Source organism: Lepidochelys olivacea, assembly GCF_965140295.1.
Source record: "Lepidochelys olivacea isolate rLepOli2 genome assembly, chromosome: 4".
NCBI classification, from domain to species: Eukaryota; Metazoa; Chordata; order Testudines; family Cheloniidae; genus Lepidochelys; species Lepidochelys olivacea.
The window spans coordinates 15,785,441-15,812,498 of record NC_140414.1 but is presented as its reverse complement, the minus strand read 5'-3'; the positions used below and the strand labels follow the sequence as shown (position 1 = coordinate 15,812,498).

General features: G+C 45.1%; 1 protein-coding gene across 3 annotated transcripts in view; it reads right to left on the bottom strand.

Moving 5' to 3' along the window:
• The window catches only part of CSGALNACT1 (chondroitin sulfate N-acetylgalactosaminyltransferase 1), a 91,077-nt gene that overhangs the window by 6,744 nt on the left and 57,275 nt on the right, over nucleotides 1-27,058 (bottom strand). For all 3 annotated transcript variants that reach the window (XM_084625614.1, XM_084625616.1, XM_084625615.1), the window contains 5 exons: nucleotides 25,570-26,477; nucleotides 15,309-15,525; nucleotides 13,712-13,813; nucleotides 6,678-6,856; nucleotides 6,080-6,174 (listed from right to left, as the gene is read on the bottom strand). In XM_084625614.1, the coding sequence (XP_084481740.1) occupies nucleotides 6,080-6,174; nucleotides 6,678-6,856; nucleotides 13,712-13,813; nucleotides 15,309-15,525; nucleotides 25,570-26,203 (1,227 nt within the window). In that variant the 5' untranslated portion in view covers nucleotides 26,204-26,477. The remainder of the gene's footprint in view (nucleotides 1-6,079; nucleotides 6,175-6,677; nucleotides 6,857-13,711; nucleotides 13,814-15,308; nucleotides 15,526-25,569; nucleotides 26,478-27,058) is intronic.

Here is a 27,058-nt window from a genome sequence, read left to right as displayed (position 1 = left end):
GGAACTTTGTGACTTGCTTTCCCCTGCCCTGAAGCACAGGAATACCAAGATGAGAGCAGCCCTCACAGTTCACAAGCGAGTTGTGATAGCCCTCTGGAAACTTGCAATGCCAGACAGCTACCAGTCAGTCGGGAATCAATTTGGAGTGGGCAAATCTACTGTGGGGGTTGTTGTGATCCAAGTAGCCAACGCAATCACTGAGCTGCTGCTATCAAGGGTAGTGACCCTGGGAAATGTGTAGGTCATAGTGGATGGCATTGCTGCAATGGGATTCCCTAACTGTGGTGGGGCGATAGACAGAATACATATTCCTATCTTGGGACCGGACCATCTTGGCAGCCAGTACGTAAACCGTAAGGGGTACTTTTCAATGGTGCTCCAAGCACTGGTGGATTACAAGGGACGTTTCACCAACATCAATGTGGGATGGCTGGGAAAGGTACATGACGCTCGCATCTTCAGGAACTCTGGTCTGTTTGAACAGCTGCAGGAAGGGACTTGCTTCCCAGACCAGAAAGTAACTGTTGGGGATGTTGAAATGCCTATAGTTATCCTTGGCGTCCCAGCCTACCCCTTAATGCCATGGGCTCATGAAGGCAGCCTGGACAGTAGTCAGGAGCTGTTCAATTATAGGCTGAGCAAGTGCAGAATGGTGGTAGAATGGGCATTTGGATGTTTAAAAGCAGCTGACGCAGTTTACTGACTCAGTTAGACCTCAGCAAAACCAATATCCCCATTGTTATTGCTGCTTGCTGTGTGCTCCACAATATCTGTGAGAGTAAGGGGGAGACATTTATGGCGGGGTGTGATGTTGAGGCAAATCGTCTGGCCACTGATTACGTGCAGCCAGACACCAGGGCGATTAGAAGAGCACAGCAGGGTGTGCTGCGCATCAGAGAAGCTTTGAAAACCAGTTTCATGACTGGCCAGGCTACGGTGTGACAGTTCTGTTTGTTTCTCCTTGATGAAAACCCACCCACTTGGTTCACTGTACTTCCCTGTAAGCCAACTGCCCTCCCACCCCCCTTCGATCACTGCTTGCAGAGGCAATAAAGTCATTGTTGTTTCAAATTCAAGCATTCTTTATTAATTCGTCACACAAATACGGGGATAACTGTCAAGGTAGGCTGGGAGGGAAGCACCGGGTGGGGTGGTGGATGAGGGGAGGAGGGAAGGACAAGGCCACACTGCACTTCGAATCTTATTGAATGCCAGCCTTCTGTTGCTTGGGCAGTCCTCTGAGGCCCCGCCCACCCCATTCTTGGGCATCTGGGTGAGGAGGCTATGGAACTTGGGGAGGAGGGCGGTTGGTTACACAGGGACTGCAGCAGCGGTCTGTGCTCCTGCTGCCTTTCCTGCAGCTCCACCAGATGGCAGTGCATATCAGTTTGATCCTCCAATAGCCTCAGAATTGGGTCCTGCCTCCTCTCATCATGCTGCCGCCACCTTTTCTCTTGCTCCTGCAACCTCTCATCTTGCTCATTCCTTCTGTCCTCGCGTTCATTTTCTGCTTTCCTGGACTCTGCCATTGTTTGCCTCCATGCATTCCGCTGAGCTCTTTCAGTGCAGGAGGACTGCATGAACTCAGAGAACATATCGTCATGAGTGCGTTTTTTTCGCCTTCTTATCTGCCCTAGCCTCTGGGACGGAGATGATAGGGAGAACATTGAAACATTTGCAGCTGCGCTAGGAAAAAAAGGGACGGTAGTATTTAAAGAGACACATTTTAGAGAACAGTGGGTGGACTCTTTCACGGTGAACCAAGCTGTTAACATTACATAGCACATGTGCTTTTGGTACAAGGTCACATTTTTCCTCTTATTTTGAGGCCCTGCTGGTTTGGTGTGAGAGATCACACATGCAGGGCAAGGCAACAGAATTTGGCTTGCAGGCAGCCATGGTAAGCCACAGTCTTTCAGCTTCTTCAACCTTTGAAACGGTTCCCACATGTTATAAACAGCAGAGCCCTCCTTTCCCATACCAAGCACCTATTGGGTTAGCCATTTAAAAGGAGGGGCTGCAGTTTTTGGATTAACGTGCAGCACAAACCCAACTAACACCCGCCTCCCAATTCTCTGGGATGATCGCTTCACCCCTCCTCCCACCGCGTGACTAGTATCAGGGAAAATCCCTGCCAGCCAAACACGAACAGCTCAGCATGAATGGTCCCCCCTCACCACGTGGCTAAAAGCGGGTATGATTTCTTTTCAGCCACAGGCAAACAGCCCAGCAGGAATGGCCACCTCTGAATGTCCCCTTAATAATGTCCCCAGAGGATTTCTGCTCCAACCCCAGACACGTTAACAGACTTTTCCAGTAGCTGTACTGGCCGCGAATGCATCCCAAGTCTTCAGAGCAAATTAATCATTAAACACGCTTGCTTTTAAACCATGTATTATACTTACAAAGGTACACTCACCAGAGGTGCCTTCTCCGGCTTCATGGTCCGGGAGCCCGCCCTGGGCAGGTATTGGCTCCAGGGTGATAAACAGTTCCTGGCGGTCAGGGAGAACGGTTTCTCCACTTGCCTGTTGTGCACTATCCTCCTCCTCCTCCTCCCTGTTGCGTGAGACTCCCCCTTTGCAGGTGTCCACGGACAGGGGTGGGGTAGTGATAGAATTGCATGCAGCTCATCATAGAAGCGGCATGTCTGAGGCTCTGACGCGGAGAGGCCATTTGCCTCTTTGGTAGGCTTGCCTGAGCCCCTTAATTTTCATGCGGCACTGCCGCGGGTCCTTGTTATAGCCTCTGTCCTTCATGCCCTTGGAGATTTTTTCAAATATTTTGGCATTTTGTCTTTTGGAACGGAGTTCTGATAGCACGGATTCGTCTCCCCATACAGCGATCAGATCCAATACCTCCCGTTTCGTCCATGCTTGAGCTCTTTTGCGATTCTGGGACTGCATGGTCACCTCTGCTGATGAGCTTGCCACACTGGCCAAACAGGAAATTAAATTCAAAAGTTCCCGGTGCTTTTCCTGTGTACCTGGCTAGTGCGTTGGAGTTGAAAGTGCTGTTCAGAGTGGTCACAATGAAGCACTGTGAGATAGCTCCCAAAGGCCAATCCCGTTGAATTGCATCCACACTACCCCAAATTCAACCCGGTGATGTTGATTTCAGCGCTAATCCCCTCGTTGGGGAGGAGTACAGAAATCCATTTTAAGAGCCCTTTAAGTGGACAAAAATGGCTTCGCTGTGTGGACAGATGCAGGGTTAAATCCATCTAATGCTGCTAAATTCAACCTAAACTCGTAGTGTAGATGAGGGCTAAGTAAGTGCCCTGATTTTCTCAAGTGCTGAGCATCCAGGAGCGCCCAATGACTTCCAGAGGAGCTGCCAGGTGCTCAGTACTTTTGAAAAATCAGGCCACCTACTTGGCCACCTAAATATGGGTGTCGGGTACTGGCATTAGGCACCTATTTTTGAAAATCTTGGTCTAAATGCCTTGCCCAAGGTTACATATGTCTGTGGCCAAGCTAGGAATTTACCCCTGATTGCAAGCCCCATTGTAGCCCACTGACCTCCCTTCCGGTTCTTTTCATATATCCATTTTCAGTACTAGCCGTTTCTTATTTCAGTCCTGCTCCTTTTGCTTTTCTGCCACTACTGCATCCATCTCTGATCTCATTTCTTCTTCCCCTTTAATAGCCATAAACTGCAAACCCATTAATAGGCACTAAGAAGCCATCTGTTACAAGCCTGCATTGTAACAGGAAATCAACATAGCAGTGGCTTTACAGCAAGTTATTTGTATGCATTAGCACTACAATTTCCCATTAGAACTAGCCGCTACAGCACAAATCAATTTCTTTGAAAGCTTTTTGAAGGCTACTTTCTCAGCTGTGCAAGCAGCATGGTAGGCGGCCAACAGTGTTCTTGTTTTAATGGCACTGATCTGGCCATTTGCCCAGTAAGAAATCTGGAATGAAAATATGATTAACTAAATAAAAATGATATTGGCAATGTGTCTTCTTTAAATCAAGATGCTTCTCTGAGGCAGGCATCACATTGCACAATTATCATGTTAGCTATAAATATTTGTGCAGTCCTGACAAAGCAAACAGTGGTCTTTAGTCTTATAACAACATTTTTGTTTCCTTTCCTATTCAAACTGTTGACAAGCCTGGGGTTCTCTGGTCAGGCTGCAGCAGAAAGATAAGAGCTAGTGTGAATTCAGTGGTGGTATCAGGAAAGGTTTTGTTTGGAACAAACAGTTCAATGGATTTTCCAAACTCTCATTTTAATAATGCAGAGGATATTTCACATGGAATAGTTTCACGAATCCGTTGTCTGTTCACTGATCCTACTGTAAATGAGGAAAAAGCTTTTTCCTGTTCGCCATACAAATTGTCTGCTTTGTAAACAAGCCCTATTTTGTATTTTTTTCCTCATCTGATGGGGTGTCTCCTGATTCTATCTGAGATGGATATGGCCAGCCACTTCAGAATGTCTCGGACAGGGTAAGTCTGGTAATAGCAGGAAAGGATTTTAAAAAACCTGGGATAGAGTTTTCAAAAGGCAAAGTCAATGGGGCATGTGCGCCTCGGTTACTTAGCCCAGATTTGTAAAGGTGTTGCTGCAGTGCAGTGCCTAATGTATTTAGGAACCTAACACATTTTCCAAAAGGGATTTAGGCACTTCAGAGCCAAAGTCTCATTGACAGTTGATGGGATCGAGGCTTGTGAGTGCCTAAATCACTTTAAAAAATGAAATCGAGGTATCTAAATCCCTTAGGCATTGCAACCCTGAGTGCAGCAACACCTACATGCCTTCGCAAATCTGGCCTTTGGGCCCTTTTCAAAATCCCACCTTATAGCTCTTGTTGGGCCTTTACTGACACGACACCTCAAACAATTCCTGTATGGGAGAGGCATGGGGGGCGGTGGTAGACTAAACTCTGACGCAGAGGTGGGATGAGCTCTGGCAAGCAGTGGAGGCCTCTTTACTGGCTGTGGTCAGAAAGGACCTGAGCAGAGGAGAACCTAGTTGAAGCCACAAGGCTCATTAATCCCTGGATTTACAGATCTGACTGTTGAGCTCCAGGAGTCGCTTTAGGCTGGTGCGTGTGTGTGAGCCCAAGGGTGGGGATCCAGTAGGATGAGCAGGATCTTTAGGGAGAAACAGGAGTGTAGTGACTGTGTGTGTAAATGGAGCAAATTCTCAAGCACCTGCTTTACCAACAGCACATGACAGAGCAAGAGCGCAAAGGAGCTGGACCTCTTCTGCCTGCTTCCAGGACAGTGCTGCAAAGTAACTTCACTGGAGAGGGGATTCACTCTGACCCCTACACTCTGGCTCCTTCCCAACTTATCTTCTCTCTGGCCCGCCAGAGATGCCTGGCCTTAACTCACACTGCATGCCTAACTACACCATTTTAAAATAGTAACTCTGTCCTTATTCATGCATAGGGCTGGACTGAAGTCAGTGGTGCTACAGCGATTTACACCTGTGGACGTTCTGGCCGATACATTTAAGGTGAAAAGGGACCGTAAGGATCATGTCTGACCTCCTGCATAGCCACTCAGCCTCACCCAGCCATTGTTGCACTGAGTCCAACAATGTACTAGAGCCTAACTTCTGGAAAGACATCCAATTTCAACGTAAACCTCAAGTGATGGAGAATGCACACTACAGCCTGTGGGAGACTGTTCCAGTGATTAATTACCTTCCTGCACCATCAGTCCAATGAGCTCTAAACTCTTTATGGACAACAATCTTATTACCTTAGACAGATGAGGTAGCTAAGACAATGACGGGTTTCATTAGCCCCAGAGCTGTACACTCCCTGAAGTGGAATCTGGTCAACATAATGTAGCTTCTGGCAGACAGACAGCCTATATTTAAATTCTTAATTTACAAATGTAAATATCAAATATGCTTTAAGATAAAGCTGTTCATTAAGCTGCTAGAGCGTGAAGCATTACCACAGAACGTGCTGGACACAATAAGTTACATATTCTACACACCGCATCTCAATGGACCCAAGATGGGGAAATTCTGTTCGTGAGCACAGACGTCTTCCTGAAGGGGAAGTTTTATGCACAGTTCAAAGCATGCATTTTTAGAGCCAGTTACTTACCAGCTGCTGTTCTAAGGGTGGGATGGAACCATGGTGCCCGTAAATTATACCTGGGTTATACTGGCTGAAAAGAACTGGGTAAAATACTTTCTTCCCTAGAAATCACAATGGATTAAAAGAGAAAGTTATTACTGATAAAGTTGTTTGATGCTCTAAAACTAGATTAAACTTGTGCTTCTCTGTGATACTGGAAACAGACTTAGGGCTTTATCCAAATGCCATTCAAGTCTGTAGAAAGACTTCCATTGCCTTCCCTGGGTTTTAGATAAGGCCCACACAGTCTCAGTGTGTTGTGCTTTGGATGGAAAATGTGAACATGCAGATGTAGTTTGACAAAATGACCCAGGTGGACCCCAGAAAACAAGGTGACAAAGGCAAGGAATTCAATCATAGTGGAAGCTGATAATTTGTTTTTCTTCTCACTCCATCTAAAATGTGACAATCAGCAATATAGGCCTTTACTCTTAGGCAAGCCTTAGTAGAGCTGAATGTTAAGAATAGCTTGCTTGCCCACCTGAAAGAGGGAACACATTAGTGAAGGTTATTGCACAATAAAGAGAAGTCTGTTTAAAGGAGTAAATGCCCTAGGTAGCCATACCTGGCTGTGTGTTCAGTCTACAGGTGTTCAGGAATTCAGCAGTGAAGTATATATCTACATCACAAAAAAAGAGAACGACGTTGTTTCCTTTCCAGATGCGAGCACCTATGTCTAATCCTTTCCCTCTCGAAAATTCTTCGTTCAGCTGGATAAAGGTGAAATTCTTGAAGTTAGCTGATCTAGGAGGAGCAGCAGTACATGAGATGAGGTTTAAGAGATAAAAGGGGCAGTCAACTCTTCATTAATGTCACTGTATTTACTGAACGACATTTTTTAAAAAAAAGGAACATGGAGTTTATTTCTATGACACAGTAGGCAAAATGGGAATGGAATCTAACTCGGATCTTGTACTTAGAAGGTCTTTTTAAATATTTCTGGGATAGTATTCATAGGCTGTGAAGGAAACCAGGAAACAGCAGTAAGAGAGAAGGAGTTGTATCCCATTTTAATAAAATAATCATCTAGTTATTTTATGTCTAAGTTGTAAATTTTAAAATCAATATTTCAAAGAGATATTCACTCATATTTTTAGAGATATCATCAGAATTGTCAGCGTCTCTGAACTCTCTAATCCCCCCCAGCACATCAAGACACATCTGCATAAGAAATCATCACACGGCCAAGTGGACAGGTTGAACACGGCTATTTGCTGCGACTCCTGGTCTGTAAGCCTGTCATATATAAAGGGAAGGGTAACCACCTTTCTGTATACAGAGCTATAAAATCCCACCTGGCTAGAGGCAAAACCCTTTCACCTGTAAAGGGTTAAGAAGCTAAGGTAACCTAACTGGCACCTGACCCAAAATGACCAATGAGAGGATAAGATACTTTAAAATCTGGAGGTGGGGGGAGGGGCGGAACAAAGGGTTAGTCTGTCTTTGTGATGCTTTTGCCAGGAACAGATCAGGAATGCAGCCTTACAACTTCTGTAAAGTTAGTAAGTAATCTAGCTAGAAATGCATTACATTTCCTTTTGTATAATGGCTGGTAAGATAAGATGTGCTGGATGGAATGTATATTCCTGTTTTTGTGTCTTTTTGTAACTTAAGGTTTTGCCTAGAGGGATTCTCTATGTTTTGAATCTGACTGCCTCTGAGATTATCTTCCATTCTAATCTTACAGATTGTTTCTTTTACGTTTTCTTTAATTAAAATTCTTTTTCTAAGAACCTGATTGATTTTTCATTGTTCTTAAGATCCAAGGGTTTGGGTCTGTGTTCACCTGTTACAATTTGGTAAGGATTCTTAACAAGCCTTCCCTAGGAAAGGGGGTGTAGGGCTTGGGGGGATATTTTTGGGGAAGACATCCCCAAGTGGGCTCTTTCCCTGTTCTTTGTTTAAAACGTGTGGTGGTGGCAGCATACGGTTCAAGGACAAGGCAAAGTTTGTATCTTGGGGAAGTTTTTAACCTAAGCTGGTAAGAATAAGCTTAGGGGGTCTTTCATGCGGGTCCCCACATCTGTACCTTAGAGTTCAGAGTGGGGAAGGAACCTTGACAAAGCCATTTCCCTATTTTTCCTGGAGCTTCTCTGCTGAAACTGGGCATGATCCAAAATAATTGAAGCACTAGCAGGCTGTACTGAAGTTCCTGGAAGGATGCCAAAAGTGATCATTTGGACCATTAATCAGCACTTTGATGGTGCACATTGGTTAAATCCCCAGGCTAACTAGTGATTAGGATACACAAGGTGGGGAGTGACTTATCTCATTAGATGGAAGAACCCTACGAGCTGCTAAATCACAAGTCAACTGCTTTGTCGTCCCATCTGTGTTTGACAGCAAAGCTGCTGCATTATCATTCTCCAATTAGAAATGTATCTGCTAATTGCAAATGGTGGGAATTTCCTTTTAATTATTATCACTTAGCATTTGTTAAGCATGGTGTAGCTGGAGCTGTACAAGATACAGAGATGTATGTAGCATCTGTCCCAAGGAGCTTACAAAATAGGCTAACAAACAGGGAATCACTTTTAGGCTTTGTCTACACTGCCAATTGAACGACAAAAATCTTGTCGTTCACAGGTGCTTAAAAAAGCCCCCCCCCAACCCCAAGACAAACGTTTTGCTGCTGCAAGTGACAGTGTAAACGGCTCGTTATCGGCAGGAGCGCTCTCCTGTCAACAACGCAAACCCTGTTCATAGGGGGAGGAAGTATTTTGTCGGCAAAAATGCCAACACACAGTGTTTACACTGCCCGACTTTTAGCGACATGGCCATGTCGCTAAAAGCTGTGTCATGTTGACAAAGCCTTATGGAGGGACCGAAATGATAATTAGAAGGCGTAACGTGTCAAAAATGCCTGTGGAATACAATCTGGAAGAACACGGTGCTTTCATCTCAGTTGGTCTGAACAGGCAGTGTGTTTAAGACAAGTATTCTGTTAAACTAACAAACCCATCAGAAATAGAGAATTAATTCTGCTGACGATGATCTATCTATCTATGGTATTTATCAGGCCCTCATCACCGTACAATCTGAGCACCTCACAGTCTAAAGTACTGATCCCACAACACCCCTGTGAGGTAGGAAGATGTTATTATCCCCATTGTACAGGTGGGAAACCGAGGTGCTGATTTTCAAAGTTATGTAGGCACCTAACACCCATTGACATCAATGGAAGGCAGGTGCCTAAATACCTTTGAAGGTCCAGGCCTAAGTGATTGGTCTGACGTCACACAGGAGGAGGCCCAGATTAGGGCTTTCACCTCATCCTTCCTCATGATGGAGAAGGGCCCCATTCCGCTCCCATGAGAGATAATGGCCACGCGTTTCTTGGCATTCCATCGACCTCTGTCAGACTCTTGCCCCACCTAGCCACAGAGCGATTATTGGAGGCTGTGCTCTGGAAGAGGTTGTACTGAAGGGGAGCTCAGTAACTGGGGGCTGTAATTCTCGCTCAGAGAAGGTGAGGTGCCCATGGTCTTCCATCCCATTGCTCTGAACTTCTCTTTTGGCATGTGCAGATGGGTCTTACATTGTCCCTTCGCCTTGGCCAGACACATCACCCCAGGAACCCCCAGCAGCAGCACCAGCTGAGGGAGAAGCTGTTGTAGCTTGGTCATGATGCTGAGCAGATATTTATAAACCAGCCCTCTTCCACTGCTGTGGCGTCATGTTTCAATTGCTGCTTAGCCTACTGAAATGGATCACTGGAGTATGGACACGAGTGGGGTATGGACAGGGCCACGCTCTGGGGACATTAGCATGGTTTTCTCTGAACTCCTGCAGGCCCCTGGCTCCCTGCAGGCCCAGCCCTGTGCTGCCAGCATTGCACGCTGGCAGTGAAGTGGGAACCACAGAATCCTGAACAGACGTGCTGGCCCACTAAGGACGCAGGAGCCGCTTTCTGACCAGGAGAGGGCAGACCAGGCTGTGCCACTGACGAATTCTACCCAACTCAGATTTCCTGGCATCTCCAGGCCGCCTTTGCTGCTGCTACCAAACCTGAAGGCTAGTCTATCTGAACATGAAGCCATGTGCCCCGGTGTATCATCCCGCTGCTGCTAAGGGTAGCAGAGAGGCGCATTCCTTCTTCCTGGGATATGCATAATGACAAGCAATGTGAATGATCATTTAGTGGCAGATCCAGCCACACCGTTTGTGCCCTTTCCACGGGTCCTGTGTATGTTCACATCCATCCCAGCGTGCACAGTCCCCCTACGCCATGTTCTAGCATAAGGCCGTATGAATGCTCTCTCCAGTAACATCTCTCCTGTACATTCAGGTACCACTTTCTGGCCAGACTTGTTCTAAGAATCCTGATACCTGCCCAGACACAGTCACCTGGCTCGGGAGGTGATAATTTACAAGCGCAGGCAACACTGAGGTGAATTTTCCAAGGCTTTTCTAGCTGCCCTCTAAAAAGCCACATCACATGCAGGGGGGGTTAAGAGAGCTTTTTCTCCCCCACTAGAAAATTAGGTTGTGTTGGAGGAGTCATGGTAACAGACCCGATGGCAAACACAACTCAGCTGTCAGCACAGTAGGGGACCGTTGTGTTTCCCATCATGTCACATGGTTATAGTTAAAAACCTGTCGGAACAACAGCTTTAACCATGACCCACTGACACATTGTTCAACTGAACGGTCTGTGCCGACATGGGCCACAGAGGTGGGTGTTAACATCACTCCTCAGGGTGAATGTCTCATACAGCCTAATTTTCTAGTAAATGCCCATCTTGCCCCACCTTCCACGCCATCAATGGAGGTTATTGCACTAACAATGGAATAGGATAGAAATCGGAAACCTAGGTACAGCTGAGGCTATGGAACAGTGCAACAGTTGGAGTCAAGCTCAGGACTCTGAACATTCCCTGAAATCCCATTTCATGCCACCTGAGCATAAAAACAACATTATAACAGAGAAGTAATCAGCTGCCAGACTGAGCTGCCCTTTGACTACAGCGCGGGATTAGCTGAATGGATCCATCACTTCAAGCTAGGCCTCTACACAGGTTTTCTCCTTAGAACTGCAAATGCAAAATGAACAGCATTCACTCATACTCGGAATTATATTCACTCATGCTCAGGCCCAATTGGTGGACAAAATAATGAAGGGATGAGTTATGCCACCTACCACTCTTTTTATGGGGTCCTTAAAAGAAGAGACTTTGGAGGGGAATGCTCATTACTGTGACACTGGCTGACTGAAAGAAGGGGAAGAAGCAAGCTTTACCCCCATGGCTGCCACCCCTACCATCTCCTAGAACACTGGACCTTCTTAGTCCAAATCCCAGGAGGTCCTGACCAGACCAGGCCAGAGGGAGAGAGCCAGCCAGATGACAGCACCCCCTCTAGTGGCTTCAGCTAAATTCTGACCACCACGTGGGATCTGAGACTGTGTGTCTCCCCCTTTCCTCTGCCCACCACCACCATGTATCCTTTTCATTCCCTACCTTATTTCTTCTTCTCTTTCCTATCCCTCTCCTTTTCCTTTCTGTCTAATAAGAATCTGGCTTAGCCAGCCAAGACTATAGATTTTTGCGACACTGCTGTATGCCTGTGATCAGAAAGGCAGTTAAAAGCAATGCCCTGACCAGCCCGATGATGGTACGAGTTTGCCAGGTCTCAGAGTGGCTGATCAGCCCACGTGCTGTGCCTGTGTTTTTCCAGCAGCAAGGTTGCGAGTGAGTGTCAACACCAGAGACAGAAGCTGCATTTTCTATTTTTGCTGTTCTTTCCTCTTCCCTTTGCGTGTGTTTCTCTTGTTTGGTCTTTTAAGAAATAGAATGGGACTTTAACAACAACAGCATCAAAGACAGCTCCAGCCCATTCCAGTGAATTTCATCTCTTTTCTCCAAAGAGGACAGTCATTACCTTCTAAAAGGCTGTCAAATAAGGCTTTTTTCTCCTTCTAAAAACTCTCTCCAGCTAAACGGAAAGGAACATGGGATACAGTTCAAATAAAAGCCTCACATAATACTTTATATTTCAAATGTGTTAGCTGTTTCCTTTTCTGTATTTTAATAAAAGGCTAAAAATGTTTAATGGTGTGTTTGTCATGGAACTAAGCAGGCTGAAGTCTCTGTATATCCAATCCCAAACCTTGTTTAATATGGTTTCATGTTGGTCAGTAAGTGACAGGGTCATGTTACAGACCTTTGACTCTTTGGACCCATTTATTCCATTTAGATTAATACAACAGACTCCCCTCAGCCTTCCCCTCGATAGATTAAACATGCCTAATTCTATCAAACTTTCCTCCTAGGCCTCGTTTTCGAAAACCTCTTATTTTTCGTTGCTGTCCTCTGGCCTCGCTCCAATTTGTTCCCGTCTTTCTTAAAGAGGGATGCCCAAAAGCGGTCACAGTACTCCAGCTGAGACCTCACTGGTGCTGAATAGAGCAGGACAATTACCTTCCATGTCTGATATAGGACACTCCTGTTAATATATCCCAGAATGACATTTGCTTTTTTCACAACAGCATCACATGTTGACTCATTCAGTGTATGATCCAAGATAATCCCCAGATCCTTGTCAGCAGTACGATCACCTAGCCAGTTATTCCCCATTTTGTAGTTATGAATTTGATTTTTCCTTCCTAAGTGTAGCACTTTGCACGTCTTTAATGAATTTCGTCTTGTAGATTTCAGACCAATTCTCTAATTTATCAAGGTCAGTTAGAATTCTATTCCTGTCCTCCCAAGTGCTAGAGACCTCTCCCAGCTTGGTGCCATCGCAAATTTGAAAAGTGTGCTCTCTACTTTATTATCCAAGTCATTCGTGAAAATATTGACTAGTACCAGGGCTGAAATTCTCAAAGAGTATTTCCCAGAGCGCCCCATGGGAGGTGGCAGGGCTTGGGGCATTAGTCTTGCGGGTTTCAAAATATTTATCAGAGCTCTGCTCCAGACAGCTCCAGCTGAATTTAAGCCCTGAATAGTACTGAACCTAGGACAGACCCCTATCAGGCCCCAATAGATACTCCTTCCCAGTTTGACAGTAAACCATTAAGAACAACTCTTTGAGTAAGTTTTTCAACCAGTTGTGTACACATCTGATAGTAATTTTATCTAGACCATATTACGTAATTTGCTTATAAAAATGTGTGTCATAATAAAGGTGGAGAAAAGGAAAGACAGTTCACTGTTTCAGACTGGAATTTTCCAAAGGCCTAAAGGAGTTAGGTGCCCAAATCCCTTTGAAATTCAGTGAGATTTAGGCATCTAAATGCACTTAGGCCCTATTGAAAAGCCCAGCCTACCTCCATCTCTCCAAGTTAAGCTTCAGTGCCAACAGATAGAAGCTAGCTCATGCAAAGGTTAGAGGAATTCAGGCCTGATCATTGTTACAGATGTCGAATGGGAGTTACGCTGGCCTAAGTCCATGACTCTAAATATTAATATTCACAAATGCAGATCAGGGAGCATCAGGGAAATGTCATTTCTGACTGGAACAAGGGAACTCTCCAGAGGGGAGGGGAAGGATGAACTATCCCCCTGCTGACAGTGCTAGGGAAAGGCAGTCTGGCTTCTCGGGCTGTCAGTGTGTGAGAGGAGCATGCCTCACTAGGCACCAATCTAGACCCATACTCACTTGGAGGTGTTTTCAAGTATTGCTTTCACTTCATTCATTTGTTCTTTTCCAAAGTAAACTACAGTGAGGTGAATTCTCCCATCCTGCTCAATGCCCATTTCCCTAGAACAGACATCAAAAAAAGTCATTCATTGACCTTGGAAGTTTGCTTTCCCAAACAACACCTGCCATCTCTAGCTGGGAACGTAGGATGGTGCTGAACTCTGCAGGCCAAATTCTCTGTTGGTACCACTCCACTGAAATCCTTGCACCAGCCCAGTGAGATCTTTGCAGCCCTTCATTGAGATCCTTGAATCCATCCAGAGCTACACTGGCTCCATTCGAATGTGCTTGCAGGATGGGGCCTAAGATACTTCATAGCTCTGCATTAGCAGGCTATAAATCATCATCTAGTAGTTATCTGAGTTATGGCAGAGCACTATTGGAATAGCCCATCCAGTCACCTGGATGATGGACGGAAAGCCACTGTAGGAAAGCCCACAACTGTGCGCCAAACTACTAAAGCCAGCAGGTGCTACCTCAGCAACCACGAGGCTGTGAGAGAAGGGGGAATTCAAAGAGGGAAATAAAATCCTGTACCCTCATTTCTATTTCTTCTATATACTAGCATGTCTAGTTATGTCCCTGAAAATTGTGTAAGGAGTATCCACTAAAATTAAACTCTCAAGACAGACCTAAGAAGAGCTCTGTGTGGCTTGAAAGCTTGTCTCTCTCACCAACAGAAGTTAGTCTCATGAAAGATATTACCTAACCTGCCCCACCTCCATTTCTCTAAGAAAGAGCAAATCATGTGGCCTAAGAATATCTGCATCTGTCAAGATGTGTGTGCTTCTTGGGCAACTACACAGCTAAGTTATTTGGGTGTCTCTCAATTTTCTTATCAGAACGCAAGGCCCGCCACTGGGCAGGTTATTCTTAGTGCTGACTGGTTTCAGAGTAACAGCCGTGTTAGTCTGTATTTGCAAAAAGAAAAGGAGTACTAGGTTAGTCTCTAAGGTGCCACAAGTACTCCTTTTCTTTTAGTTCTGACTGGGAGCTACGTCTTGATTAAATCCATTCCTGCAATTGCTACACCCATGTTGGGAAAGAAGGCCATAAAGGAAGAGCCTTGATCAAAAGTAACAAGGAGAGAACACTTTTGAGTCCAGGCACATTTCTTATTGCCTTTCTGTCATGGCCTCGACACGCAGTCCAGAGATCATACAAATGACTCTTATTTTCTAGAAACCTTCCTGTGCTACTTAAGGGACTGAAACTGACACATTCATTGAAGTGGCTCTGGCACCTGCTCTCTCAAAGATGGAAATAGCAAGTTTCCAATCGAACGAAACACCTCGTACATGGTGCATCAACTTCAGAAACACTGATGACTGCAATATAACCTTTTTCTTTGGTCTCCACTGCTAAAGCTAATTGCTGTTCATGTGACATCTCTGTTGATCCAAGCAAATGCAAATGGATTTTTTTAAATGATAAATTGATGGTTTTATGAAAAAAAAATGTTTTTTTCCACTGGGAAAATCCCTGGTGCTTGCAAAATTGCATCATACTGCATAAAAATATCAAGATAGCTATAGATCCATAAAAAGGAACAAACCTGAAATTCTGCATAAATTGTCGAAACTTGCTGGCTCTCTTTGCTAATGGGACTACAATGTTAATGAGTGTGTTGGCCATGTTGAGGTTCTCATTCTTCACTTTCATGATGGGACCAAATGGTCTGAATAAAATGATTCGTCTGAATTCGTGTGATCTGTCTCCTTTGAAAGTCAGCTCATACAATGTGCCTTTGTCTTTTTCTGTTCGGTACATGCCTGTTAGAAGAATATGAAAGAAGAGAAACATTAGTATGGAACTAATTCCCCAGGAAGAAGTTGCAATAGTAGGTTGCTTTTGTAACTTAGATTTAGCAGCAAATAAATGAAACTTTTCCCCCCACAAAAAAATCAGTCTATGCACCAGTTCTTCCATAGTTTGAAACTAGAACTCAAAATCTGACGGGGGACAGTCTCAGATTTTAGGAAGGTGACTTTTGTATCTCCCATAAAAATCCACCCAGATTACAAGTATCTGAGAATCACCATTTGCACACACACAGTAGAACTTGGTAGATGCTTGCTCCTTAATTTTCAGGATGTTCCAAATACACACAGCTGCCAGCCACCCCCAAAAACATTGAGTCCACAGGGATGGAAAAGGCAGAGGGATTTTGGAAAGGAGCTCTCCCCACACATCTGATTCCTCCAGCCCCTAGAGAAATAGGTTCCTGACACTGACAAGTATCTGAAGCTACACTACCAGGTTCCCCCCTCCCCCGGAGAGTTTTTACTAGGCACAGATGAAAAATCCTGTACAGAAAGTGTCCAAGGTCCTGGTAGACACCATTTTCTTCATTATTAAATTGCAGAACCAGGGAGTGAGGAAGTGACTATGGTGAGCTCTCATTTTTGAGATGCTTTCTAGAGACGTGGAAGGTTTATCCCTCCAGGGTAGTAATGTCCATTGGCTCTGAGAGGATGTCTCTGCTTATGAGCAGCAGAGACCTGGAGATTGCTTGGGATGCTCACTGAGGGGATTTCACCCTGGTAAGCAAGGTGACCAAGCATGTCATCATGAAGACCCCCTTGTTGCCACACAGCTGCAGCGATCACCACTTTGGCTTCTGAGACCATCCATGGTGCATATGCCTGGCAGCACTGGAGTGCAGGGAACCAGCTGTGAACCTGAGACATCTCTGGTATGACTGAGCTGGTATGACAGTAATGACCTTCAAAACAATGGAGGCCAGGAAATCTCTGGGTGTTGATAGGTGCTAGAGTTGATCTCAGAGACTCTTTCTTGAGGCTAATTCAGAAACTGTTTGAGTCACTTTAGATCTAGGATAAACCTAAAACACCCAGTTTTCCTTGGGGCTAGGAAGTACTTTCAAGACTGATTATGGCTGAGGTTTTTCAAAGAATCCTTGGGGAAGTTTATGATTCTATGAGTTGGAAGCCCAAGTCCCATTGAAATGCAACCAAAGCTGGGTCGTCATGAATATAAAGGGAAGGGTAAACCCCTTTAAAATCCCTCCTGTCCAGAGGAAAAATCCTCTCACCTGTAAAGGGTTAAGAAGCTAAAGGTAACCTCGCTAGCACCTGACCAAAATGATCAATGAGGAGACAAGATACTTTCAAAAGCTGGGAGGAGGGAGAGAAACAAAGGGTCTCTGTGTCCGTCTATATGCTGCTTTTGCTGGGGATAGACCAGGAATGGAGTCTTAGAACTTTAGTAAGTAATCTAGCTAGGTATGTGTTAGATTATGATTTCTTTAAATGGCTGAGAAAAGAATTGTGCTGAATAGAATGACTATTTCTGTCTGTGTGTCTTTTTTGTAACTTAAGGTTTTGCCTAGAGGGATTCTCTATGTTTTGAATCTAATTACCCTGTAAGGTATCTACCATCCTGATTTTACAGGGGTGATTCCTTTACTTCTATTTCTGTTAAAAGTCTTCTTGTAAGAAAACTGAATGCTTTTTCATTGTTCTCAGATCCAAGGGTTTGGGTCTGTGGTCACCTATGCAAATTGGTGAGGATTTTTACCAAACCTTTCCCAGGAAGTGGGGTGCAAGGGTTGCAAGGATTTTTTGGGGGTAAGACGTGTCCAAACTACGTTTCCCAGTAAACCCAGTTAGAGTTTGGTGGTGGCAGTGGATATTCCAAGGACAAAGGATAAAATTAATTTGTACCTTGGGGAAGTTTTAACCTAAGCTGGTAAAAGTAAGCTTAGGAGGTTTTCATGCAGGTTCCCACATCTGTACCCTAGAGTTCAGAGTGGGGGAGGAACCTTGACATGGGTGTATTACATCCTTAGGCTTCTTGGAAAATTCCAGCTTATTTGTATTGTGGTAGGCCTTCAACTCTTTGGCTGGAGTCAGGAGAAAAGTCTTTTTCTGCCAGGATTTTTTCAGGCTCAAAGGCAGACTGCCCCCAAATTGCTTAGGTCCCTTGAAGGGTTAGTCCAGAAGCTAGAGTTTGGTAGGTGGTCACGTCCCATGAGTGAATGCAGATAGGTCTGGACAGGGGCTCTGTGGGTTTAGCCCCTATATGGATGGAGCCATGGGCCATGTCACTGAGGCTGCTAATGGCCTGGAGACCTCAGGACAGGTTCCTGTAGATGAGTTGGGTAGGTCTCCACATACCACTGTGGGCATTAGTTGCATTGCTTGCTGTGGTGAATTTCCTGTCTTTACGCCATGCACTGGGGCATATAGCACCAAACTCATAAAGCCAAAGTGTAATTTTTGATGAACCACAAGGTGATGCTGCTGAACTTATTCTTCATCTGATGTGTCTCAATAAACACCTATGTATGGTGCCAAAGCACCTGTCTCGCTCCTAACAGCATCAGAATATCATATGGCAATATCCCAATGCTTAGGGGTGTATTATTAGGTTTCTGCAGGAAAGTAACTTTTTATGTACTTAATGGGTGAAATTCAGCCTGTGCCGAGGAGCCAGCACAAAGCCAATGCACCCCGCAAAGGCCTGTTCCAAGAACTTGTGGGCTGTAGGTTGCCAACAGGCCTTAGAATTCATCAATTAAGAATGAAACCCCCACTCCCACATTGGGTATTTGAGCAAATCACTTTGTCCTACCCAGGTTCATTGGCATTTTAATTATTCTCTCTCAGACCCACTTCTTAAATTCAGTTTGAAAGCCGCAACAAATAAACAGAATAGTAGAACTGGATTTCTCTGCCTCTCTCATAGGAACTCTGGGGGCTAGCAGAATGCACAGTTAAATGCAGGTCTGCAAGAAACCAAGGAAAAGGGGTTTCCTTCTTTTTTGATCTTGGTCCTTATCCAAATGACCATTTCTTGGCACTCTGTTTTCTGTCTCCTAGCCAATGTCTGATCCATTATAAATGGTATTTTTGCCTCTTGCCCCCATGACTATTTAGTTTCCTTGACACCCTCTTGTGAGAGACTTTGTTACCATTTTTTTAAAAGCCCTAAAAGATGATGGCAACTGCTTGTCCTTTATCTCTGATTTTATGGACATGTTCAGAGAATTCTAATAGATTAGTGACGCATGATTTTCTGTGGCAGGAGCTGTACTGGGTTATCCCCATTGTATCATCGTCTAGGTGTTTTATCATTGTACTTTTAATTATAATTTCAGTTAGTTTACTGGGTACAAAAGAATGATTTACCGGCCTATAACACCCTAGATCACCCCAGACCCTTTTTAGAAATAAAGAGTTTCAGCATTTGCTCCCCTCCAGGGTAGGAGCTGATTTCAATGAGAAATTTCATGTTTTTGTTAACAGCTCAACCACTTCATTAAGTTAATAATTTCAAGGTGTGTTTTGATCTATAAAGTCTTGTATAGTTTGGGCCCTGGATATCTTAGAAACTGCCTCTCTCAGTGCTTTAGCTGACCAGCTGAGATCACCTGAATGGCTTGAGTTTATAGTTCTTGGATATATATGTCTCGGGGATGGGATTCAGGTAGAATCAATGGAGGTTCTGTGGCTCTGGAATTTCCTTCCTCCATTATTCTGATGCAGAGTTTGTTGATGTTTTGAGTATGCTGCAAGGTACATCTATTTATTTAGGCTTTTTCTGAAGGGATGGCTTGAGAGAGAAGGCTTTAATTAGGAATCAGAGGGGAAGTGGTCCTTTAGTGTCTGTTTTTTTTCTTTAGTTTTTAAACATTATGTTAATTGGTTTGGTTTTTAAAATCTTGACTGTGCATCTAGTGAGACACTCATAGCACATTGCATACATTTGAAAAATAGATACTTCTAATAGCAAAGAAGGCTTAAATTAGATTGTTTAATACAATTTAGCCATCTAAAATTTTCCATTAGATCTTTGCATGCTTTTCTACTCCAGCCAAACAGTAACTATCCTGCTATTTGTTTTCCCTGGGTAAGCAGTTCACTAATATGGAAATAAGGGTGCTTTATCATGCAACTAGATGCCAAATTTCCTATCTCATTATTGTTGTTGTTTATGACTTGTATTACAGTAGAACCTACTGGCCCCAACAGAAACCAGGGCCCCATTGTGTTAGGTGCTGTACACAGTAAAACACATCCTGCTATCAAAGAGTTTACAATCTAAGCTCCCACATTCTGCAAAAATTATGCATGAGCGTAGTTCTGTTGAAGCCAATGTCACTAATCAGAGTGTGTTAAATTAAGCTCAATGCATGATTCTTTGCAGGATTAGGGCATAAATAGATGAAAGAAATATGATACCCACTTTATAGCTGGGAAATCAAGTCACAATCTAGTGATGTAAACACACCACCACCCTTCTGCTTCAGTACTAAGACTCCTTGAATTCTCTGAGGAATTCCTTCATTGTTATTACCATGCCTAAAACCATCAAAAACCTTTTTAACAAGTTCTGTGACTCAAAAGTGTACGTCAAGTGGTTTGAATTTACTGAAAATGAGCTGTACCTACAAACAAGTCTTGCTAAAAGAAATTGCTTTAAAAGTTTCCCCAAGAAAGTACCAAGTTTTGTTAAATTTAGATAGGAGCTATGATATCTGAACAGGATAATCCGTTATTTTTGCTGCTGTCAATACATTAACTAGTTTCAGAATGTCCACTGGTTTCCAAAGCAGCATGTTTGAGATTTGCCAGAATGCTTGGAGTAATCTGCCAAAGCAAATTAGTCCCAGGTTTTTCAAGACAAAGGATTTGCCACTTTGTTAAACACAGGGGCTCAGGGAGGAGTCTTGGAAGCCTCATTTGGACTGGTCAAACAGGAGTTTGGGGGGGAGGGAGGGGGAGAGAAACTGGAATCTAATGGGAAACAGATGGGAAGATGAAAAACAAATCAGAATAGTGGGTTGAGAGAAGCTAGGACAGTGGAGAAAAATATAAGAGTTTATGTGAACTAACCGTACAGACACGCTGTGTAAGTGGAAAGGACCTGCTCTCTGTACTGTAGCTCAGACAGACTTGCTTTCGTTCTAACAGCTAATAGTCAGGGTGCTGTTTTCCAGGGCTAACCCCAATACAATCACAGAATCCTAACAAAATAACTTCAACACAAGAAAGTTATACCTCCAGTTCAGCAAAGCACTTAAAAATGGGCTTAAGCCCTACTGATATCAATGGAAACATGTTTGGCTTTACTTTTCTCTGGACCTAGGCTTACTCCTCTTACTGTCGCATGCCCTCGGAGCCATAACTGGTTTTGTTGTAGCTTACATTTCTCCCTACAATCTCAAATGTTTTCAGAACGTATATTAACCTTACATATGTTCTTCCTCACACGTTCCCTCAACTCATTGCTAGCTAGAGAAGATTCCACTCCCTTCAGGCAGAAACTCACTCCTTTATAAGAGTCCCAAGGTGTTTGTGATGCATTTTCACTAGCTCACCCTGTCTTCTCATCTGTTCTAGTGTGAGCTCAGATGTTAATCTGACTTGCCGGAGGCTTTGTTTAAAATCCCAACTACTAGACAATCACTTATGTCCTTTCTGACTGAGGACAAAGTCACAATGCGCTGCTTATTCAGCAAGTGCATTTTTAAGGGATCCTGGGCTTTTTGTGGGTCTCTGTCCCCTTTGATAAAAGCATGTCCATTGAGTTACTAGTACTTCTTTTGGACCAAAGCGCTCACGCTGTTTTAGGATGGTGTCATAGCTATTCTTAGCTACTTCCTCCCAGAAGGTGAATGATTTATAAATATTTTCAGTTTCACTACCCACTGCGCAAATTAACAAGCTGACCTGAATTTTGGCCTGCCCTACTGAGCAACAGGTTTCTCATTAACTCATATTGGCTGAACTCATTGTGGCCCTATGGGAAGATGTCTTTGCATGCTTATGCTACACACATTAAAGGTTTATGATCTGTATGGTAACTTTCACTGTCTCCTCTTAGCACTCCAAAACATGGCAGAAAACCAATAAACACAAGAGAAAAAGATAGAGAATTATAACAAGCAGACATGAGTCCCTGTGTGAAAAGAGGAGTATTGCAGACTGCAGCTACAAGGCTAAATTACTAGCAGACGAGAGGAGGTGTGGTTCTCTTTAATTTTTGAACAAGAAAAATGGAAAATTCCAAACTCTGCCAAATATCGCTACTGAAGTCAAACTGGACTTTTGGAAAGTATTCTCAGGCTACAGCAAAGCTGCAGAGAAGGAGTTTAAACTCAAACACCAGGAAGCAGTGTCGCTTGCAGATTCCAAACACAAGTGGTTCTGTCTAAAACTGAGGAGGAGGAGGCTGTACTGATTTATTTTAAAACATCCAAACCATGCAGCAGAAACATTTCCATCAAATGCTTTAATTTAATGAGCTGCTTGGACAAACTCTCTCCTTCAGTAAAGCACATGAAATATGAAAGAGGAGAGGGAATGAACTAAGAGACTTCCTGATGAAGTTATCACCTTTCACCACACAAGGCAAGGAATTGCTGTAAATCATTGATTGGGTCCTGTGTGGCCAACAAAGGCGACTGATACCAGCTGTAAAAACAGCTCTCAAGAGTCAATGAATCAAGGTTTCTTTAGATCCTCTGATGTGTCATTAAGGCCCATATTCAGCAAAGTGCCTAAATCAGTAGGATTTAAGCATGTGCTTTGCTGAATTTGGGCCTACATAACCTAGAGAAAGTCAAGGGGTGAAACCCTGGCCCTATTGAAACAAATGGCAAAATTCCCAGTGACTTCAATGCGGGGCAGGATTTCCCCCATGGCATCCAGAGGCCAGAGCACAAGAGTCAGACTCAGGAACCCTGAATTCTAATCCTGGATCTAAAACCAATTCAGCCTATTGCCTTGGGCAACATTGAAATATCTGCCTCCATTTGCCCTGCTGTCAGGTAGGGAGAACCACCCCTCCAACCCTGCCACAGACGGTGCTGAGATGGTTCATTCCTTGGTGTTTCTGAAGCCGTTTGAAGATGAAAAAAGTTAAATGTCATTATCAGCGCAATAATGGGCCAGATTCACTGGCAGGCTCCACCTACTTTGAATTGCTCCAGAGACACAAAGCAGCTATAAATCTGGCTTAACTGGCCACTTAAACCCGGTTCACCCCTGCTTTGTGCAGCCAGAGTGGCACTGAGCAGTGAGAACGTACCAATGAATCTAGCTGGTTATTGAAGTCTCCTGTGGGCTGTAGCACTAACAAGGTCTGCTGTCTCCAAATCACGTTCTGTAGCAAGGCACTCTAAAATGAAATGGAATGGTGGCACACCAGCTCCCCTCCCCTGTCCCCTTTAAGAGATAAAGGGCCACTGATTTTTGGGCAGCTTGAATTTTTTTCATTCTCCAAGGATGAAAGAAAAAAAAAAAAGAAGAGAGAGAGAGAGAGAGAGACGGGCGATATCAGGGACTTTCCAAGTAGTTCTGCACACAAATTTGCTCCTCAGTCAGCCCTGACTGCTCCACTTGTGCAGCCAAGCCAGGTCCCAGAACAAACCTGGAGTAGTGATTTGGTGCTGGAGATGCAGGCTACCATGCTGCTGTCTTGCTAGAAAGCAGGAAGAAGAGGGTTTTTTCACCTCTGGGCTCCTGCCACTGAGAAATGGCATGGCCAATGGGCTCATTCATGGCTTAGCTAGGACAATGAATGATGCTACCAGTACAGTCGCTCCCATTACTTGCTGTGGGTTTGAGTCTGCTCTGAGGGAGCCTTCCTGATCTTACACAGCCTGCACGGAGGCCGAGCAAACCTGCACCAGTCAAACATGACACTGCCCAAAGGGGAGAAATCCACCTCTGAGCAGGGAGCCAACACAAGGCCTAGGCCTGGCCGAGTCTCACTTACACATTACACCCCTGCAACTGGCCCTGTCCCTCTGAGGTGACTTCAGAGTGGCCTTATACCATCGCTTTGCGTAGCACAGTGGGGTCCTGGCCCAGGGCTGGGATTCTTGGGTGCTCTAGTAACACAAATAAATAATAGATCATTACTAATCATCTCCCCCTCCCCAATAGAGAGGCAGTTCCCCTGCAGCTTTAGCATGCTCCGGAATTCAAGGTAACCACTGATATGCCATAAATAAGCCAGTCAACTGATCCCCGGCAGGCACAATTGGGTTTGCTTCCCAGGATATCAGTGGAGCTGCACCTGTTCACATCAGCAGAGACTCTGGCCCATTGCCTGGATCACCTCTAATAGCCAGTCTGAATTTTTATACTGATAGTCGTTTTTGGCAAACAATGTTCATGATGTTTTGTTCTAACCTATCCCAAGAATACGCTGGCTCTCGATTTCTCATTTTCTATACGTTATCTCATGTACACTAGAAGAACCATATTATTGAAATCTAGCTATTGCTGTGTTTGTACAGCACCTAGAGCAGTGGAGTCCTGGTCCATGGCTGGAGCTCCCAGGCATTAGGGTAACACAAAGAATAAATCATCATCATCTATTTATATTATTAAACAATAGGCTGGGGACCTGGAGGGTGCAGGGTGAGAAACAAGCAACTCAAGGTATGTCTACCCGTAGGGCGGCCCGTAGAGTACGGACACCGCACTCCCAGCAAGCACGGGTATAAACAGCACTGGACACAGTGAGCTAGGGCTTACGTGACTACCGTAGAGTAGAGCAGAGTGCCCTACATGCCTGAACCCCAACGTATATATCCCACCCAGTGCTCTGCAAGCCCAAAACAGCGCCTCCCACAGCTACATGGCTATGTTTAGCAGTGTTAACATCTCACAAGGCTCCAGCAGCGGGGAAAGGGCTCTGGCTGGGGGCAAGCAGTGGGGAGGCAGCTGGGAAAGTAACAACTGACCAGTGACTAAAGCAGAGATGGTTTGTCTCCACCATCCCAGAGAACGCATTAGCCCCACCTTTGCTAATTGAGATCAGATGAAGAAAGCACCCCTTAGTACCCAAAGGCTGTAGGGTTCATAAGCTATTCAACCAAGAGGCAGGGACCCCACAAAGGTGCTCTTGAATCTGCATTCCTGTCCTGCAAGATGCAGTGACTGAGAGTGGTCCCTCTGGAAAAGGCAGGCATGTAGCACTCTCAGCAAATGTCAGCTAGAAGGCTGAAGCCGAAATGCCAGAAGAGCAAGGAGATAAATTTCCTCCTTTATCTTAAATTCAGCTGGATTAATTAGCCATGCATCTTAAATCTCCTTTACAACTACTGGCATCAGACAGAAAAAGGGGAATGCAGGCACACGAATAAAGTGAATCCAGGGCTACTGTATTACCAGTGATGAGGTTGCTTTCTAGCACTGCTAACTCTTCTTTTTTCTACCATGCCTCATGGTCAGCATAACATGCAGTGACATGCAAAGTCAGCAAAGAGGCCCAGGACCGAATGGGGAGAGACATTCGGACAAATGCACCATGAAATTTGGCTAACCATGGCACCATGGTGATCCATGTTCATTAGCTCTCAATAGTCGCTGGGACACTGCACCCCATATTCTTCACAGTGATATTATTATAATATAATTATGACATCATCATCCAAAATACGTCAACACCTTTCAGAGTAGAAAGAAAAGGAGTACTTGTGGCACCTTAGAGACTAGCTCACGAAAGCTTATGCTCAAATAAATTGGTTAGTCTCTAAGGTGCCACAAGTCCTCCTTTTCTTTTTGCGAATACAGACTAACACGGCTGTTACTCTGAAACCTTTCAGAGTAGAAACGCCCTTTATATTACCCCGATCTCTAGAGGTAGCCCTTCAGGTCAGGGGTGAGGCACTTTGGCTGGGGACAGCACTGGGAAGCTGTGGCTGAAGCTGCCTGAACTGTGTGTGTTCTGTGGATAGACAGAGGATGGGCAGATGCCCATGTGGTAACACCAGAGACCTTCACCAGCACCAAACTCCCGCATCAACAAGGAGTCCTGTTCCCACAGGTACAAACCTTCTATGAAGTCTGAGGCTGCGTACATGTGATGGTTTGTGTTGCTATCACTGTTCTGGCTGTTTAAAGTTTCCAGGGCCAACTCAATAGCCTCCGCTAGCTCGTCCCGCTTGTCCTTCCTCACGGGTTTCTCCTCGGGGTGGCGTGTCAGCCCTGTATCCAGCTGATACACCTTCTGCAGGGTGAAACTCTCGAAGGGCACAGCTGCGTACTCCGTGGGCAACTTGGCGCCGGCGTGCACCTCAGCTCTGTCTATTTGGGAGCGCAGGAACTCCAGCAGGTCAGCGGGGGTCTTCTCTGGGTTGCTGCGCTCCAGCCCCGGGCCCAGCGAGTCCGTGTAATGGTCCTGCAGGCTCTTCAGCTGCTCGCTCCGCTCCTGCAGCTCATCCTTCAGCTGCGCGATTTGCTTCTTGAGGCTGTTGATGTAATTGTGGTGCTGCTCCTCCCGCTCCTGCAGAATGGCCTGGTACCCCTCCTTTCCTGTTGGGCTGTTGGCCCTGGGGAATGCAAGCTGCTCATCGATGCCCTTCGGCGTACAGGCCAACATGTAGAGGATGGACACGGCAGAGCAGAGCACCACAAGCAGAACGACCATCCGCGGGAGCCAGGCACTCAGCCCTCGCCGAACCATCATCTCTCCGGGAGCAGGTGTGGGTACGTCAGCACCTACATCGCTGTGTGTCCCCCAACAGTAACCCTAAACAGATGCATGTACGTGCATGAGTGGGTTTCGCAGCTTCCCTCTAAAGTGCTTGCTCCCCTCGGGTATCAGGTGCAGCCTCACGTGTACTTGGCAGTGCTAAGAGCCCAGCTGCAAAGGAGATGCTGTGAGCCGAGTGACACCAGCCACTCCCCACAGTCACTCCCATTATTATCTTATCAGCTTGCAGTAGTCGGCAAAGGGTGACCTGAAAGACAAGCAACAAAGACCAGTTATGGATCCATATGCCACTCAGTGGTCGAGAATGGACGAGGGCTGTAAGCGTGCACATGTGCAGTAGCATTTCCTACTGTACCTTGTAGAGCTGCTTAAGCAGCGCAGAATGCTGTGTCGTACTCTTCAGCTGTGGACAATGCTAAATCTGTGAGGTGCTAAGGTGCTGGCCCTGGAAATTGCATACACATGCGGTATCTTGAGATTCCCCCCACTGCAGCATGGGTCATGGATCACCAGCTAGGATTATCTGAGCAGGTCTCACCTCATGAGTTCCCTGCCATCCAGGGGCCTCGGGCAATGGTTGCACCTTGGTCTCTCCTGTTCTCTGTCTCCTGAAGACTAAATTGCTTTAGTTTAACCAAAACGTCACCCTCAACACAGGGTTAGCTGGGTGGAATGTAATGGCCTGTGATGTGCAGGTCAGAGTAGATGAGCTGATGAGCTCGAAGCCCCTTCTGGCGTAAACCTCTATGAAACTTTAGACACACCGAGTAGTCCCAGTTAAAGCACACTAGGGAACTCTTAGTGCATGCTAGCAGGGTCCACACAGGC